Here is a 15738-nt window from a genome sequence, read left to right as displayed (position 1 = left end):
TCACACAGTATCTGTTATCTAGCAGACATGATATTAGTACAGGATGTAATAACATTACACGGTCACTATAAAACATTAATTGTTGAAAGTACAAAATGCAGAGAGTTTTACATTTCAGTATGGTTTTTTGTATTATTGAAAGCTCTGTAAAGCCCCATTCACATGACTGCAATTTGTGGTCCATAACTGTCTGCAATTGTGAATCCACACAGTATTAAGTTTAAATTGCCATGTTGGTACTCCACGAAAATTTTGTGGGTTTTGGGTTGCAGTTTGAGCACTCGGTCACTAAAAGATTCGCCATCACTGGCCTAGGACGTGAAACACCAAAGCTCTGTGCACTGAATTCTTCCCAGTCCCTTGCCTCTTCTACCAATGATAGATCTAGTATCCGATCACAAGGCTGCTAGTGCCATCACTTTAGAAGGAATGCCAAATACAAACAAAGCTCTTATACGCCTCCCTTTTGCTGAATCCACTCCTGGCTTTGGATGAGAAAAATGCAGCAAAATCTACTACACAAAACACAGCTTGTCCACAACTCGTGGCCTCTGCCTTTCTCAGTTCGTCTGTTACTGGGCACTATAGAGGTTTATGGATATACCAGATTGCTCTACCAATAGATCAAAAGAACCCACAGTAATCCATTCAGTTGTATTAATGTTTTGGAAGAACTTGGAGGAAAGTTTTACAAGTGGGAAATGTCACTAATCCTTCAAGAAATGCTTAGATCTGTTCCTATAACTTGTAAAACTCAAAAAACATTGGGGCACACCGTGAGAAAGCCATATATAGTGCTTGTGAGGTTGAAACTTTAGCAATGTAATAAGCATCATAGTTGCCTCTTTACGCTACCTTTTGTATGCCTTTCTCCCTTTATAGGGCAAAAAGCTGATGAATTTATACATGCAAATGAGCAATTCCAGTGAGTTACCAGTCAGGGATGTAGATATGTAGGGATATAGCAATCTTATAGCGCACTTTATTCGCAGTGCTTTGTAGATGTCGGGATTTGCTATGTGAAATATAACACAGGGATAAAAAAAACAAAAAACAAAGAGGGGGTCAAATATGGTGACCAATCAAATGTCTGTCAGATTTCTTTTTAGAATAACATTGAATTATTTCTAGTCACAACTAACCTCTATTGTTATGTCCACCACTTTTTATACTCTTAACTTCAGTCATACTATACTGGAGGTAATCACAAAAGTAATAATACAAGATGTTAATGTTAGCAAAAGAGGATTTGTAGCCATATATAATGTTGTTTCAATGTGTTTCAAATGGACATTACTTAAATTTAAAACTCCACTTACACACCCTTCCTGACACATAAGAGAGCACTTTTTCTTCTTTCTCTGTGTTGGGGACCTGATGAAGGGTGTGGACTCATTTCATTAGCTAAGGGTGCAAGCTTAACTTAATGAACCCCCTTACGCAACCAGATACCATTAGGGCCCGTTCACACGGGGCAAGAAGGGGTGGATTTTGGCGCAGAATCCTCCTCAAAATCCGCCCCTTCACAATACAGGTCTATGCAGATCGCTAGCGTTCTTTTTTCCGCTAGCGGTTTGTTCTCGCTAGCACAAAAAAAGAAGCGAGCTGCCCTCTCTTCAGGTGGATTCCGCGGCTCATTCAGCCCCGGCGTCGGCCTTTTGGCAGCACCCTCTGGACTAGGCCCATTCATTTGGGCCTACTCCGGAGCGGTAAGCCGGCTTCCCGCGTCAAAATCTGGACCAAAATACGCGGTCCCTAGCCCCATGTGAATGGGGCCTTAAGCACAACATTAACACAAAGAAGAGGAGGAAGCTTTCTTCCTATGTTGACACAAATGCGCGAGTGGACCTTTCTGGACCCTGGGACTGGCACAGAAATCTGGACATCTTTCGTCATTTAACAAGGACCTTTCACTAGCTTCACCAACTCCTATTCATATCATCTGTTATTAGATGCTGCTCCACTATTTCCAGTGCAGTTGGTGTTATTTCTGTAGCCCCCACCATTACAGCTAGTTTTGGTGTCTAGTATGCTACTTAGGCTCTGTACCGTCAGGTGGTCTGTGTCAGGCAGGAACTGGCAAGGTATGTAATTCAGAGCTGGACAGTGTCAGAGCTCATTATCGCACCCCTTAATGGCTTCTGCCCAACATGGCCGAGAATGGCATATAAGACACTAAAACTAACAGCACTAACAGTTCGGGGACTGTAGAGACTGGAGAAAAAATTCTGACACTGCCAGAATCAGTGGAACAGAGCCTATTGAAAGATGTAAAGAGATGGAGTTGGCAAATGTGGTGAAAGGATCTTCTTTAAGAAGTTTAGGCATTTTAACCACTTCCGGACCACCCATAGACTATAAACGTCCAGGAGGTTGTTGCCTTGTTCTGACAGGACGTACCAGTACGTCCAATCAGAACACAGCAGCTGCAAAAGATCATGCAGCTGCTTTCACTGGGAGCGGGCGGTAACTTCAGCCGGAGATGGCAGTGAAGGTTTATTACCTCCCCTGCCATCTCGATCGCTTTGTATACAGCGCTCAATGAGCGCTGTATACATGGCTATGGGCGCCGCCATGATGCGGCCGCCCTCTGACCCGGCGGTCACGTGATCCACCGGGAGCAGCATCTTGCAAGAGATACTGGGTCCTACAGGACCCAGATCAGCTCTGTATACTGTGTATACAGCATGCAGGAGGCTGTATTCCTCCTGCAACTGGGGATAAATGTACCAGCCCCAGTTATGGGAGAAATCGGCCTCCAATATAGAAAAAAAAAAAAGGTCAGATGTCCCCAAAGGTCTCTTATGACCTTATGGGGACACCATCTGAAAAAAAATGAAATAAAATAATTAAAAAAATACGTAAAATAATACGCCAATAAAATGACGTTATTAAAGGTTATAGCCCCACCCCTGACAACACCATATAAAATAAAAATTAGCGTAATGGAGAGGAAAAACTATTTTATAAAGTTTTTCAGTTTCACTTTGTGTTATTAAATTAAAAAAAAGAAAAGTGAAAACTAGACACAATTTCCCTTCTATTATGTTTATATTTTCCCAGATATAAAAAAAATAAATAAAACACATTCGAAAATAAAAATAACATAAAAATAAAGCCCTATGTGTCCCCAAAAAAAGACACAAAGATTAGTTGAATGAGATGTATGAGATAAATGTTACAGCCCTCAAAACCGCACATACAAAATAAACCTAAAATGTGTCTGGTCCTGGACCACAAACTGGTCAGGTACTGAAGTGGTTAATCATTCTATTTGAAGCACATCAAAACAACTATTTTTTTTTTTTTTTTTTATAAGGACCCCTATAAAGGGAATGATCAGTTTGTTCTAAGGTTGTTTCTGCTTCACTACTGAAAGTTCTCAAATGTAGTCCAAGGTTTTCTTAGATCATACCTTCCCAACGATAGGGAATACAGGGACTTAAACCGAGATTTTGTTAAATGGTGCCAGCGGAACCACCTCAGGATTAATGCTGGGAAGACCAAGTAGATGGATTTTAGTAAGCGGAGAAGTGCTCCGACCCCGGTGGAGATCCAAGGGACATGCATAGAGATAGTCAAGACCTATAAGTACCTAGATGTGCCCCTCAATAATAAACTAGACTGGGCTTATCACCTGGAGGCGCTGCACAGAAAGGGCCACAGCAGACTCTACCTGCTCAGGAGGCTAAGAGCCATTGGAGTCCAGGGGCCACTTCTTAGGGCCTTTTTCAACTCTGTGGTAGCATCAGCCATCTTTTTCGGTGTGGCCTGCTGGGGGAGCAGTATATCAACCAGGGACAGAAATAGACTTGACAGGCTGATCAGGAGGGCCAGCTCTGCCTGGGGAGCCCTCTGGACCCAGTACAGATGGTGGATGACAGAATGATACTATCTGTGGTGACCTCCATGTGGGAGAATAAATCCCACCTCATGTATGAGACCTTGATGGGACTTGGCAGCCCTGTAAGTGACTGTCTGCTTCACCCCAAGTGTGAGAAGGAGCCCAATCGGAGTTCATTCCTCCCAACCGCGGTCAGGTTACATAATCTACATCTGACCAAGCGAGACCACTCCGCACAAAGAACTAAATGACTCTGAAGTCTTCCTTCTTTCTTTTTCTTCCTTAGCTGCTATTGATTCCTAGTATTTTTTTTCTTTTCTCAGCATGTGTGTGTGTGTCTACTTCTGTAATATATTACTGATTATTATCCGGTATCTGTATTACCCTGCTGCTGTAACACACTGAAATTTCTCCATGGTAGGACTATTAAAGGATTATCTTATTACTTGTGCTGTTTTGTAATATACATAATGAAATTTAGGTGTTTACTTTTGTCCTCTCTATTTCATATGTAGTGAACCACCTCTTGGCAATATGGCATCAGATTTTGAGTCAGAAATGGACAGCACTGAAAGGCTGGCATTAGGAAGCACAGATACCTTATCCAATGGGCATAAGGCAGATCAAGAAGCTGCAAAACGATTGGCAAAGAGACTGTACAATCTGGATGGGTTCAAGAAAGCTGATGTGGCAAGGCACCTGGGGAAGAAGTACGTGTGGGTATTGTAAGAAATATATATAACACAGACCTGTTATCCAGTATCTGTCATGTGGTGAACTTCAGGACTTCATCTCTGATCTGTGTCGTACTTCAACAATCAGTCACCACCACATTATTACGTTCTTTGGTTTCATGCATGACAAGACATTGTCAAATTCTCATAATTCATTGGAACGACCTGTCATAGAGAAAGAAAACAAAAAGATTTTCATACGAGAAAGAAATGTTGTTTTTTATTAACTACTCTGTGTTTTATATATAAAGCTAAGATTTTTTGAGGCCATGTAATAATAAATTTCAGCCTTTAGTATTAAGGGTATGTTCACACATAGTGTTTTGCAGGCAGAAAATTAGGTAACTGTTTTTGCTGCAGTTTTTTTTTCTGTTTTAGATGGTGGATTTTTGCACTTTATTTTTGACATGTTTTTTTGTACTCCAGTACCCTGTATGAACCTGAAAAATCCACTTAAAAATACACAAATTTTTATGCATTTTTTGCAAAAACCAGGCGAATAAACCATGACACATTTTTTTTCCATCTCCCACTGAAGATCAGCTATATCACTTTTTTTCCTTCTAGCTGAAAAATAATCAGCTAGAGAAAAAAAAACTGCTAATGACTCCCATTGAAATAAATGAACAGCGTTTTTGAGAAGGATTTTGAGGTGGATTTGAGTGTGAATTCACCCCAAAGAAGCACAAAATATAGAAAATGAAAAACAAAGGGATATTTCTCGTAGCCCTTCTGCCCTTATTCTCCTATTTTTATTGCATTTTGCCTCGTATTACAATTAGAATTGACACACAGAAGTGTCCACCATTACCTTAGCTCGAATTTGGTTAAAATTCCCATTTTCTTATGAAATCATTTCATTACAAGGTCACAATAGGCTAACAAAGCACTTGACAAGCTGCAATTCACAGCACAACTATTGGATGGCCACACATAGGATAGAGATTTGGTGACAATATTGTGAAATTGATGTGAAATGTAGAAAACAGGGCACTCACCCGCCACGGGATACATAAAACATTCGTTTTTATTTCATCCTCTTAAAAAAAAGGTCAAACCTTGACCATCGGGGTACAGAAGACGGAATGATGCAAAGAAACAAACAGCGACGATCGTTTCGTGCTTAGTGCACTTCGTCAGGAAGCCTGAAATAAAAACGAATGTTTTATGTATCCCGTGGCGGGTGAGTGCCCTGTTTTCTACATTTCACATCGATATGTCACTGCCTGTCTAGGTTTTTTCACAGTGAGCACCACCCTGGGATTTAATTTATTCCATGGTTTTTTGGCTGTTGCAGCCGGGAATTTTTGCCAATACTGACACAAGATTATGAATACAAGCATTGCCGCAGTAGTGCCGCTGACTACTTTGTTCTTTGCAATATTGTGAAATTGTGTTGTTTGGAAAAGCTGATCATCTGGTGGCAAACATAAGTGTTTACCATAGAGAAAAAACTGGATGAAGTTCATCTGGTTTCTCCTTATGGAAAAATGTTCTCCTATTATTTTTTAGTACTTCATAGCCTGTTTGCCAGAGCAGAACCTCCTAATCCTATTGCATCCCTGCTATTAACATGTCTAGAGACCCAGCAAATAATACTACAAAAACTTTATAATAGTTGAGCTAAACTTACAAATGACTTGACTTTTAGCATTCATCCCCAATACTCTAACACATATTTCCTGGCCTGTAACATACATATATATATATATATATATATATATATATATATATATATATATATATATATATATATATCATCATGTTCATCTATACTGCTATTGTTTTTTGTTTTGTTTTTATCCCATCGATTACTCTGGGTTCATACAATGTGCTGGGATTCCATTCACGTCTCCACATGAAAAGATTTCTCTCTGAATTTTTTTTGCTCTTTTCGAGCACCGAAACCGACTGGAAACCACACTGACCCCATTATACACTATTTTAAGTGGATTAGGTTTCTGTTCGGAGGGTCCCCAGATGTGAACCCTTGCATATTACTGCTTTCGGAACGCTAAAATGTAGGATAAGCAGTGAATGTTAACAAAGATTATTAGGTAGACAAGGTATCATGTCATTGTTTCCCTTACTAAACAAAATCCATAAATACTTACCTTGTAGCAAGGTTAGGATGTGGTAGAACATTCCTATGATGTCTGCTGACTGACCAATAGTAGGGGCAGATAATAATTCAGCCCCTTATTGATCATTACCACAATTACAAGGGCCATAGTCACTGCTTTACCATATTAGTGAATTGGAATAATTAATATACAAGACCTTCCCTCTTATTCCGTACAGTCTCTCATCACATTAGACCTCGTGTATTTTCTCTGTCATGGTCCTTGTAGACCTGTGTATATTTTGTGTACATTTCCATGTGACCTAGACACCAAACATTATCTCCTTTTATTTTCAGTAATGAGTTCAGTAAGATGGTTGCAGAAGAGTATCTGAAATTTTTTGTCTTCACTGGAATGACTCTTGATCAAGCACTCAGGTAAATTGTCTTCACATTCTGTGTTTTACTGCAGTATATAAGGAAAGAGTAAATTATCCTAAAGCAATTGTATTCATTTCATATAAATGTGATATATCAAAGCAAGTTATTTCCTATCTGCCAACAAACAATGTGAAGTAAATGTGGACTCTGCTAATACTAACAGCATACTGTGTATATATACAATGCTCAAAAATATAAAGGGAACACTACTATACCACATACTAGATATTAATGAATGAAATATTCCAGTTGCATATCTTTATTCATTACATAGTGTAATGTGTTGAGCAGTGGCGTAACTAGGGCTTTTCAGACCCCAGAGTATAATAATCAGAGACCTTATCACTTACCTATCTCCGGCTCCGCTGCAGTCCTCGGTGGTGTCGGCCATTTTCATGAAATCCAGGACGTCACATGAACCGGGACGCAAGTCAGGGAGCGTCCAGAAGTAGGCCCGAACCTGCCCAGAGTGGTAAGTAACACGTTTTTTTTATGTTACTTTACCTCACCTGGACCTCCGATCATTATACTCGGGGGTCTGAAAAGACCTCTGAGTATAATAATGATTTTTGTGGGGCCCGTGACATCACTACCAATCCCAGCCACTGTCAGGATTGGTAAGTAAATAGGGCCAGTTACCGACTGGAGTAACTCCAACTGGTAATGGCCTATTAAGAAAAGAAAAAAAAACGCAGCGGTAGTGGCTGTCGCCGGGCCCCTAATATCCTGGGCCCTGTGGCAGCCGCTACTCCGGCTACCCCGGTAGTTATGCCACTGGTGTTGAGAACAATAAAACATAAAATTATCTATGTAAATGATTATCCCATGGAGGTCTGGGCTTGGAATGATACTCAAAAGTGGAAAATCAAATTACAGGCAGATCCAACTTTAGTGGAAATGCCTCATGAACATGGAAATGAGACTCAGTAGTGTGTGTGGCCTCCACATGCCTGTATGACCTCCCTACAACGCCCGGGCATGCTCCTGATAAAGGTGGCAGATATCCTCCCCAAAGAATCTCCTCCCAAACCTGGATTAAAGCATCAGTCAACTCCTAGACAGTTTGTGGTGCAAAGTGGCGTTGGTGAATGGAACAAGACATGATGTCCCAGTTGTGCTCTATTGGATTCAGGTCTGGGGAGAAGGCAGGCCAGTCTATAGCACCAATGCTTTCATCATGCAGGAACTTCTGAGACACTTCCGCCACATGAGGTCTAGCATTGTCATGCATTAGAAGGAACCCAGGGCACACTGCATCTTCATATGGTCTTGCAATTGGTCTGAGGATGTCATACCAGTACCTGATGGCAGTCAGGGTACCCTGGAGGGTTGTGCAGTCCTGCGAAGAAATGCCTACCCAGACCATTACTGCCCCACTGCCTGACCGGTCAGGCTGGAGGATGTTGCAAGCAGCAGAACGTTCTCCGTGACGACTGCAGACTCTGTCATGTCTTTCATGTGCTCATTGTGAACCTGCTGTCATCTGTGAAGAGTACAGGGTGCCATTGTTGAATCTGCCAATCCTGGTGATCTCTGGCATATGCCAATCGCCCTGCACAGTGTTGTGCTGTAAGCGTCTTGGACGTCTGGTCCTCTTATCGCCCTCATGGAGTCTGTTTCTGACAGTTTGAGCAGACACATGGATGTTGGTGGCCTGCTGCTCATTTTGCAGGGCTCTGGCTCTGATCCTTCTCTGTTCCTTCCTTGCACAAAGGAGGAGGTAGCGGTCCTGATCCTGGGTTGTTGCCCTCTATGGCCCCTTCCACCTCTCCTGGTGTCCTGGCCTGTTTCCTGATATCTGCACCATGCTCTGGAAACTACACTGACAGACACAGCTACCCTTCTGGCCACAGCTCAAATTTATGTGCCATCCTGGATGAGCTGCACTAACCTGAACAACTTCTGTGGGTTGTAGACACTGCCTCACGCATTATACATGGTTCTTGGCATTCATTTTGATCAAGTTGTGCAAGCCCATTTTGCAGTAACAAGCCTAACTTTTTGATGGGATCCTATACTACAAAGACTCCCCTCTCTGGGCCTAGGCCTCCTAATTCAGGGGAAGTGTAGTTGAACTATATTATAAGCTAATTAAAACTAGCCTTGGGTTGATGGGTGGCTTCCATGACCAAAATGGAGTCAATCATACCCCATATGCACAATGCAACAAACAAAATTAGTGAGCACCGCCAAATAATGCAAGCTAAACGTGCAGGTGCAAACACAAAACATTGTAACAAGTATTTATGTAGCTATGCCTACTATATTCTCATTCTTAGTACACATTTAAATCAAATTGTAAGAGCCCACCTGCCAGCTTCAAGGTGACCTCTTTACATAGGAACTTACACTTCACGTGAAAGTTTGGGAAAGGAATATGCAGTTAAAGAGGAGATTTCATGTGCTCAGGGCACATGCGTTGTAATACACCGCTAGAAAGCCAACAGTGCATTCAGTGCACTATCAGGTTTCCCGTTCTGTCCCCCGCTGACGAGCTTCCGGTGCATTTACCGTAGCTCTTCAATGTCAGAAGGGCGTTTCTGACAGTGTCACCAACGCCACTCCTCACAGTAGGGCCTATAGCACTGTACTGTGAGAACAGGCATTCTTTACCTCCCCAGTACTCGTCTAAGGACGTGTACTATCAGGAGTCGGGGGGTTGGGGGAGTTCCTCAATGCTCAGCGTCATCGCTGAATAGTAAGGAACGCCTCCTCTCACAGTACAGTGCTATAGACGCTACTGTGAGGAAGGGCGTTCGTGACAGACTGTAAGAAATGCCCTTCTGACACTGAAGAGCTACGGTACCGGCACTGATAGCTCTTGAGCGGGGGCACAGAACGGGAAAGCCGTTTGGCTGTATTCACACAGAGTAACGCCAGGCGTTTTTTGTGTGTTTTTTGCACATAGCGCCGCGTAGCGCCGCGTTTACGCCGCGTAAACGCCGCGTTAACGCCGAGCAAGGCCACCGCTAAATAGCGCGGCGTTAACGCGGCGTATACGCGGCGCTATGTGCAAAAAACACACAAAAAACGCCTGGCGTTACTCTGTGTGAATACAGCCTTAGTCTGTTTTCTAGCGGTGTATTACATAGCATATGCCCCAGGACGTGAATGGTCCTCTTTAAGTTCTCCTTGATGGACGAAGGAATACTTGCTCTAATGCCACCGTTTGGAAAGTAGTTTCTTATAGATCAATGTCTGTTTTCCTAAGAAACCTAATGACATTGCCTGGGAGCATCAATGGGGCAATTTTGGAAGTCAGTATTTATTAAGGAGTTGTTTTTCCCCAAAAAAAGTATGTTGGTATTTATAACTTGTATGGCAAGAAAAAAAAAAATTGAGATTGAAATCAAATATCATCTTTAACTTTGACAAAATTTAGATCTCAATTTTAGGTCAGAATGGCCAGCCTAACATATTTGTCCCTGTTTGTAGTGAAGGGGCTAGTGTATCTTTACTCACTAATTAATGTCCCCCACCTATACATAATTACAAGCATTTTTAGACCCGCTGATTTTGGCTGGACCAGCTGACTATATATATATATATATATATATATAGATGTATGGGGCCTGACAGATGATGTCAAGAGAAAATAAGCCTTGGCATATTGAATTTTATTATGCCCAATCTTTTGTTCTCCTGGGAGATAGATAAGCTATCTCCATAATTGTCTGGCAATCGCTTAGCTTCCTCACTCCAATGAAACACATGCACATCTGCTGTAAGCATCTTGTGGGATTTCTGTGTTAGCCTGCCTGCTTTATATAAGGAGAGAAACCAGATTTGCTTTCATAGGCAAGATTCCTAGTCCCAGCCATATCAAAGTGGATTATCTTTAAGTATAAGCGTAAGCTACAACTATAGAGCTCAGTTTGCCAGTCAGCGGTACCATTACTTCAATAGAAGGAGCAACTGCAGTCAAGATCACAACTCGCTATCCAGATTTTATAAAAGGTTGTGTACCTCTGCTAAGTGCCCAGGTATTTAGTAATATTTATAGTCATTGAGCAGATGCCTATATAGTTTACTGAACAACATGACTTCTCTAAATTTATTTCACATGGGTCCATATCCAACCAATAACCAAACATGCATTTTTTCCACACAATTGCAAGTTTAGACAATCGGTGTGGTCTAATGTGGAAACTTTGGAATTAATCCCCCATCCCAAAACATTTAATAGATAATAATAATAATAATAATAAAAAAAAAATGTACGACATGCATATTGGGTATTGCCGCTTCTGTAATGACTTTAGAAATAGTAATGTAATGTTATTATACCTGCACATGGCGTAACATTAAACAAAAAATCAGTGACGGCTGAGCAATCATTTCTGTTTGACAATACGAACTAGGAAGCAAAGACTGGTGGATCAATCCAGCAATGCAGAGCCAAAGATGTGAAAGAAAGGTGGCTTAGAATTACGTTGATCATAGTTCCCGACATTCTGGAGCCATTGGTTTTCTTCTAAGGATATGATTACAATAAGAACAAGTAGTTTGGGGCAACATTTTTATAATAGGCTGCGGTCAAACTATTGGGACCTAAGGACTGTAGCATTTGTGCAAAATATCAAAGTTATGAACGTTTGCCCTCTATGTTTGATATAAAAATGTAAAGACTTGTTGACATAATGAGGAAATATTTGTTTCCACTCTAGAATGTTCTTGAAAGAATTGGCTCTCATGGGCGAGACTCAAGAGAGAGAGCGAATACTGGCCCATTTCTCTCAGCGATACCACCAGTGCAACACAAACTGCGTATCATCAGAAGGTTGGTTTAGTTTTGTGCGTGCAAATAATTGTATTTTACAAACCATGACAAAGGTCCATAGTAATTTTTGAAGTTATAACTTCATTGCCGGTTGAGACCTGCAATGACGATATTGTGTGATGTTGTGTTAAAGGGGTAACCCACCCTTCAGAAATTGTTGCACTATTCTTAAGAGAGGCCATCAATTTTAGATCAGCAGGGGTCTGACGGTCAGGTAAGACCAGAAAGGGGTATCCCCACTGCAACAAAAATAAAGATTAAAACCTAACTTTTATTAAAGTCATTTAAAATAAGTATATGAAGTTCATGTGTACCTCCTACTACCACCTAGTGCAATAAAATCACTATTCCTCACTGAGTGGCAAGTCTTTTTATGCAGGCGTGTGTTCTGTGATACCTAATCCGTTTGTCGGGTGTTCACCCTGAATCTAGGTACTTGTTCACACCACTCTTTCTAGCCCTCCTAAGCCGACAGGTGCTCGTTCTGACCGCTCCCTCTCCCCTCCTCAAACAATTGGGTTTCACATTGACTGTGCTGGGAGTCTCTGCCTGAGCCTGGACACTTATGAGAACCTGCAGCTCTGGACCCTGCTAGTTATTCTGCCTGTGTCTGTGAGGACAGATTGATATTCTAGGACATCAGATATGTTCGTCCCTTATATTATAGCGTCTCTACGCGTTTCATCAAGATCATCAGGAGACGATTAAAATTTTTGCAGGCTGCCCTAATAACTATAGCCTGCCATCTAGCCTATTGCAATACCAGCGATATGGCATGTGGTAAAAACCACAGTTGAGACCGGGACCCTGATGGTGGATCCCGGTTGTAGTAAAGAGGCTGACACTGCGCTCTGTCGTCTCGCTCTTAAATAGCCCCCGAGCGAGTGTAGGGCTCCACCTCTTTTAGGTCACGCCCCCTCAACAGGTACCCACGTGGGGGAGTGATGTCTCAGCGACATCACGGGGGGGGCGTGTCCCAGCTGGAGCCGTTCATTTCATTGGCCCAAGATTCCTCCATGTCTCTCCTCAGAAACAAAATCACAATACCACAGATAGTGATAATGTTGCACTCATACCACTGGCAGTACTTCAGACCAGCAACACAATGTGAACACGGTTCAATAAGCATCCAGGATATATTGTATTGATGTTTAGACGGTAAGTATTCTCACACACACACACCCGAGTATATGGATTCAGTATCACAATGTGAAGACCAAGGTTCTATACTCATAAATCAGGCCTCCCACAACAAACATACTGTTTCATAAATGCCCAAGTCATATGGTAAATACCCTAGCATGTGGTCCCTCTGGTTATATCTAATACAGAACTGGCACCATGTACCTATTCCTGTCAGTCCACACATGCACAAATAAACCATTCTGTGTATGGGCAATTCGATAGTTTAGGGGTGAATGTCTATATTTAGGGGTGATTATCACCGTATGTGACCTCTATGTTGATAAATTTAACTAGGTCACACACAAAGCTATATGTCTTAAATAAATGAAAGAAACGAAATCCCGTCATTCAGACCCTCGGGTTTCATTGATGAAAATCGGAAGATCCATTGCGCCTCACGGCGAAGAATCATCTTATCCCAATTCCCACCTCTCATGGGTCTCGGGACCTTTTCAATAACCTGGAAACTGAGACATAAGGGGTCACCATTGTGTTTGTCCCAGAGGTGTTTGGACACGGGAGTCTCTGTACGTCTGAGCACATCGCCCACATGTTCGAGGATTCGCACCCGCAGTTGGCGGCGGGTTTTGCCCACATAGTTCAACTCACAAGGGCATGTGATCACATATATCACCCCTTCCGTCCTGCAGTTAGCAAACTCTCTGATTTGGAAGATGTGTCCCGTGACAGCCGCACGTATCTCCTTGCCCCGTTTTATGTAGCAGCAGGCTTTACAAGAGCCACATCTGTGGGTGCCCACCACTCCCGTCCGCCCCAGCCAAGTTCCCGGTGTTTGTAAGGGTGAGAGGTGACTGTGGGTGACCCTATCCGCCAAATTGCGACCCCTCCTGAACGTAATCGAGGGGTGTGGGGGAATTACCCCACAAATGACAGGGTCTTGTTTTAAGATATCCCAATAGGTTTTAAAGATATTAGTGACCTCCCTTGACTGGCTATCATAAGAGCCGATCATACGGATCAGTTGTTTCCCCTCCGTTTTTGATTTGGGTATCAGGAGGGAGTTACGTGGGACCCTCCGTGCGGATTCTCTCGCCGCTTCTACCAAATGGCGTGGATGTCCACGTGCCACGAAACGTTCAATGAGAGTGGAACTTTCCCTTTCAAAATCTCCCATCTCCGAGCAGTTCCTCCGTAATCGCAGGAACTGCCCTTTGGGTATTCCCCGTTTTAAGGGCTGTGGGTGTTGACTATTCCAGTGTAGGAGTGCGTTGGTTGCAGTAGGTTTCCTAAACAAGGTTGACGCAAATGTACCGTCATTTTTTAGAGTAATCTCCACATCCAGGAATGGTATAGTTTTGGTGTCATAAAATGAAGTAAAGTGTAGGTTAAACTCATTAGAGTTGAGGGCATTCACAAACTGATCAAATTCAAGCTTAGCCCCAGTCCACACAATGACAATATCATCAATGAACCTGAGCCAAAGCACTATGTGCCTGGCCCAGGTTTCTGCATGTTGGCCGAAGACAACCCTCTCTTCCCAGTGTCCCAAGTACAGATTAGCATAAACGGGTGCGGCGGGGCACCCCATAGCGGTGCCCCGCCGCTGATGGTACGCCCGTCCGTCGAAAAGGAACACATTATGCGTTAGGGTAAACTCCAGGAGATCTAGGACTAATTTGTTGTGAGCCCCAAACTGTTCTCCCCGGGTCCCTAGGAAGCGCCCCACAGCCCCACACCCCTTGTCATGGGGGATGGAGCTGTAGAGCGCCTCCACATCCAAAGTTGCCAGGGCCGCCCCAGATGGAATCTGGATGTCCTCTAACTGGCGGAGGACATCCATCGTGTCTCTGACATATGACGGGAGGGCCAACACGAAGGGCCGCAATATTTGGTCTAAGTAATTGCTGACCCCCTCGGTGACCCCCCCAATGCCAGAGACAATGGGGCGGCCCTTAAGAGGATGATAGCCCTTGTGGACTTTTGGTAGGCTATAGAATGTAGGGACCCGGGGAAACTCCGGACACATATACTTATATTCCTGATGTGAGATTAAACCCAAGCTTCTACCCTGGTCCAACAACTGGATCAAATCTGTGGCAAAATCTGGGGTGGGGTCTGAGGGAAGGACCAAGTAGTTGTCTTTGTCCTCTAGAATACGATTGCACATGGAGATGTATTCAGTCCTATCCATGACAACAACGTTGCCGCCTTTGTCCGCAGTTTTTATAATAATTGATTTATCGGACTCCAAAGATTTTAAGGCGGCACGTTGGTCATGGCTAAGGTTATTCCGCCTAGGGGTTCTATCTCTAGCAAGCTGGGACAATCTCTCTCTGACCATCCTTTCAAAGATATCTATACATTTATAGTCCCCAGGTGGTGGGTTATTGCAATTTTTTGGTTTCAAATTTGTCAGTTGTAAAGTTTCTTCCTCCCCCTGTGCCTCCAAGTAGAGGCTTTCCAGTGTCCTTAGCCCCTGCAAATCCTCCACCTCCACCCCTAATTCTCGTGCCCTTCTGGTGTCAGTTGAATCCATAAATTTGGACCACCGTAATTTCCGGGTAAAAAGTGCCAGGTCTTTGACCCAGTCAAAGTGACTAAAATTTTGGGAAGGTACAAATGATAATCCTCTAGCTAGGACTACACGTTCAGAATTTGTTAGTGGGCGCTGAGATAAATTAATAATTTGTAGTGCATCATCTTGTTTTTCCACTACAATGGGGGTAGCCCC

General features: G+C 42.8%; 1 protein-coding gene across 2 annotated transcripts in view; it reads left to right on the top strand.

Moving 5' to 3' along the window:
- Positions 1-15738, top strand: part of PSD (pleckstrin and Sec7 domain containing) — a 232949-nt gene that overhangs the window by 84877 nt on the left and 132334 nt on the right. The window contains exons 6-8 of one of the 2 annotated variants that reach the window (XM_075258168.1): positions 4360-4554; positions 6998-7078; positions 11749-11861. In XM_075258168.1, the coding sequence (XP_075114269.1) occupies positions 4360-4554; positions 6998-7078; positions 11749-11861 (389 nt within the window). Of the gene's footprint in view, positions 1-4359; positions 4561-6997; positions 7079-11748; positions 11862-15738 lie in introns of both variants that reach the window. The other variant, XM_075258167.1, reaches the window with a different exon arrangement.

The sequence above is a fragment of the Leptodactylus fuscus genome, chromosome 10 (assembly GCF_031893055.1).
Source record: "Leptodactylus fuscus isolate aLepFus1 chromosome 10, aLepFus1.hap2, whole genome shotgun sequence".
Classification (NCBI taxonomy): domain Eukaryota; kingdom Metazoa; phylum Chordata; class Amphibia; order Anura; family Leptodactylidae; genus Leptodactylus; species Leptodactylus fuscus.
The sequence above is the reverse complement of the archived record's forward strand: the minus strand, read 5'-3'. Positions and strand labels throughout refer to the sequence as shown.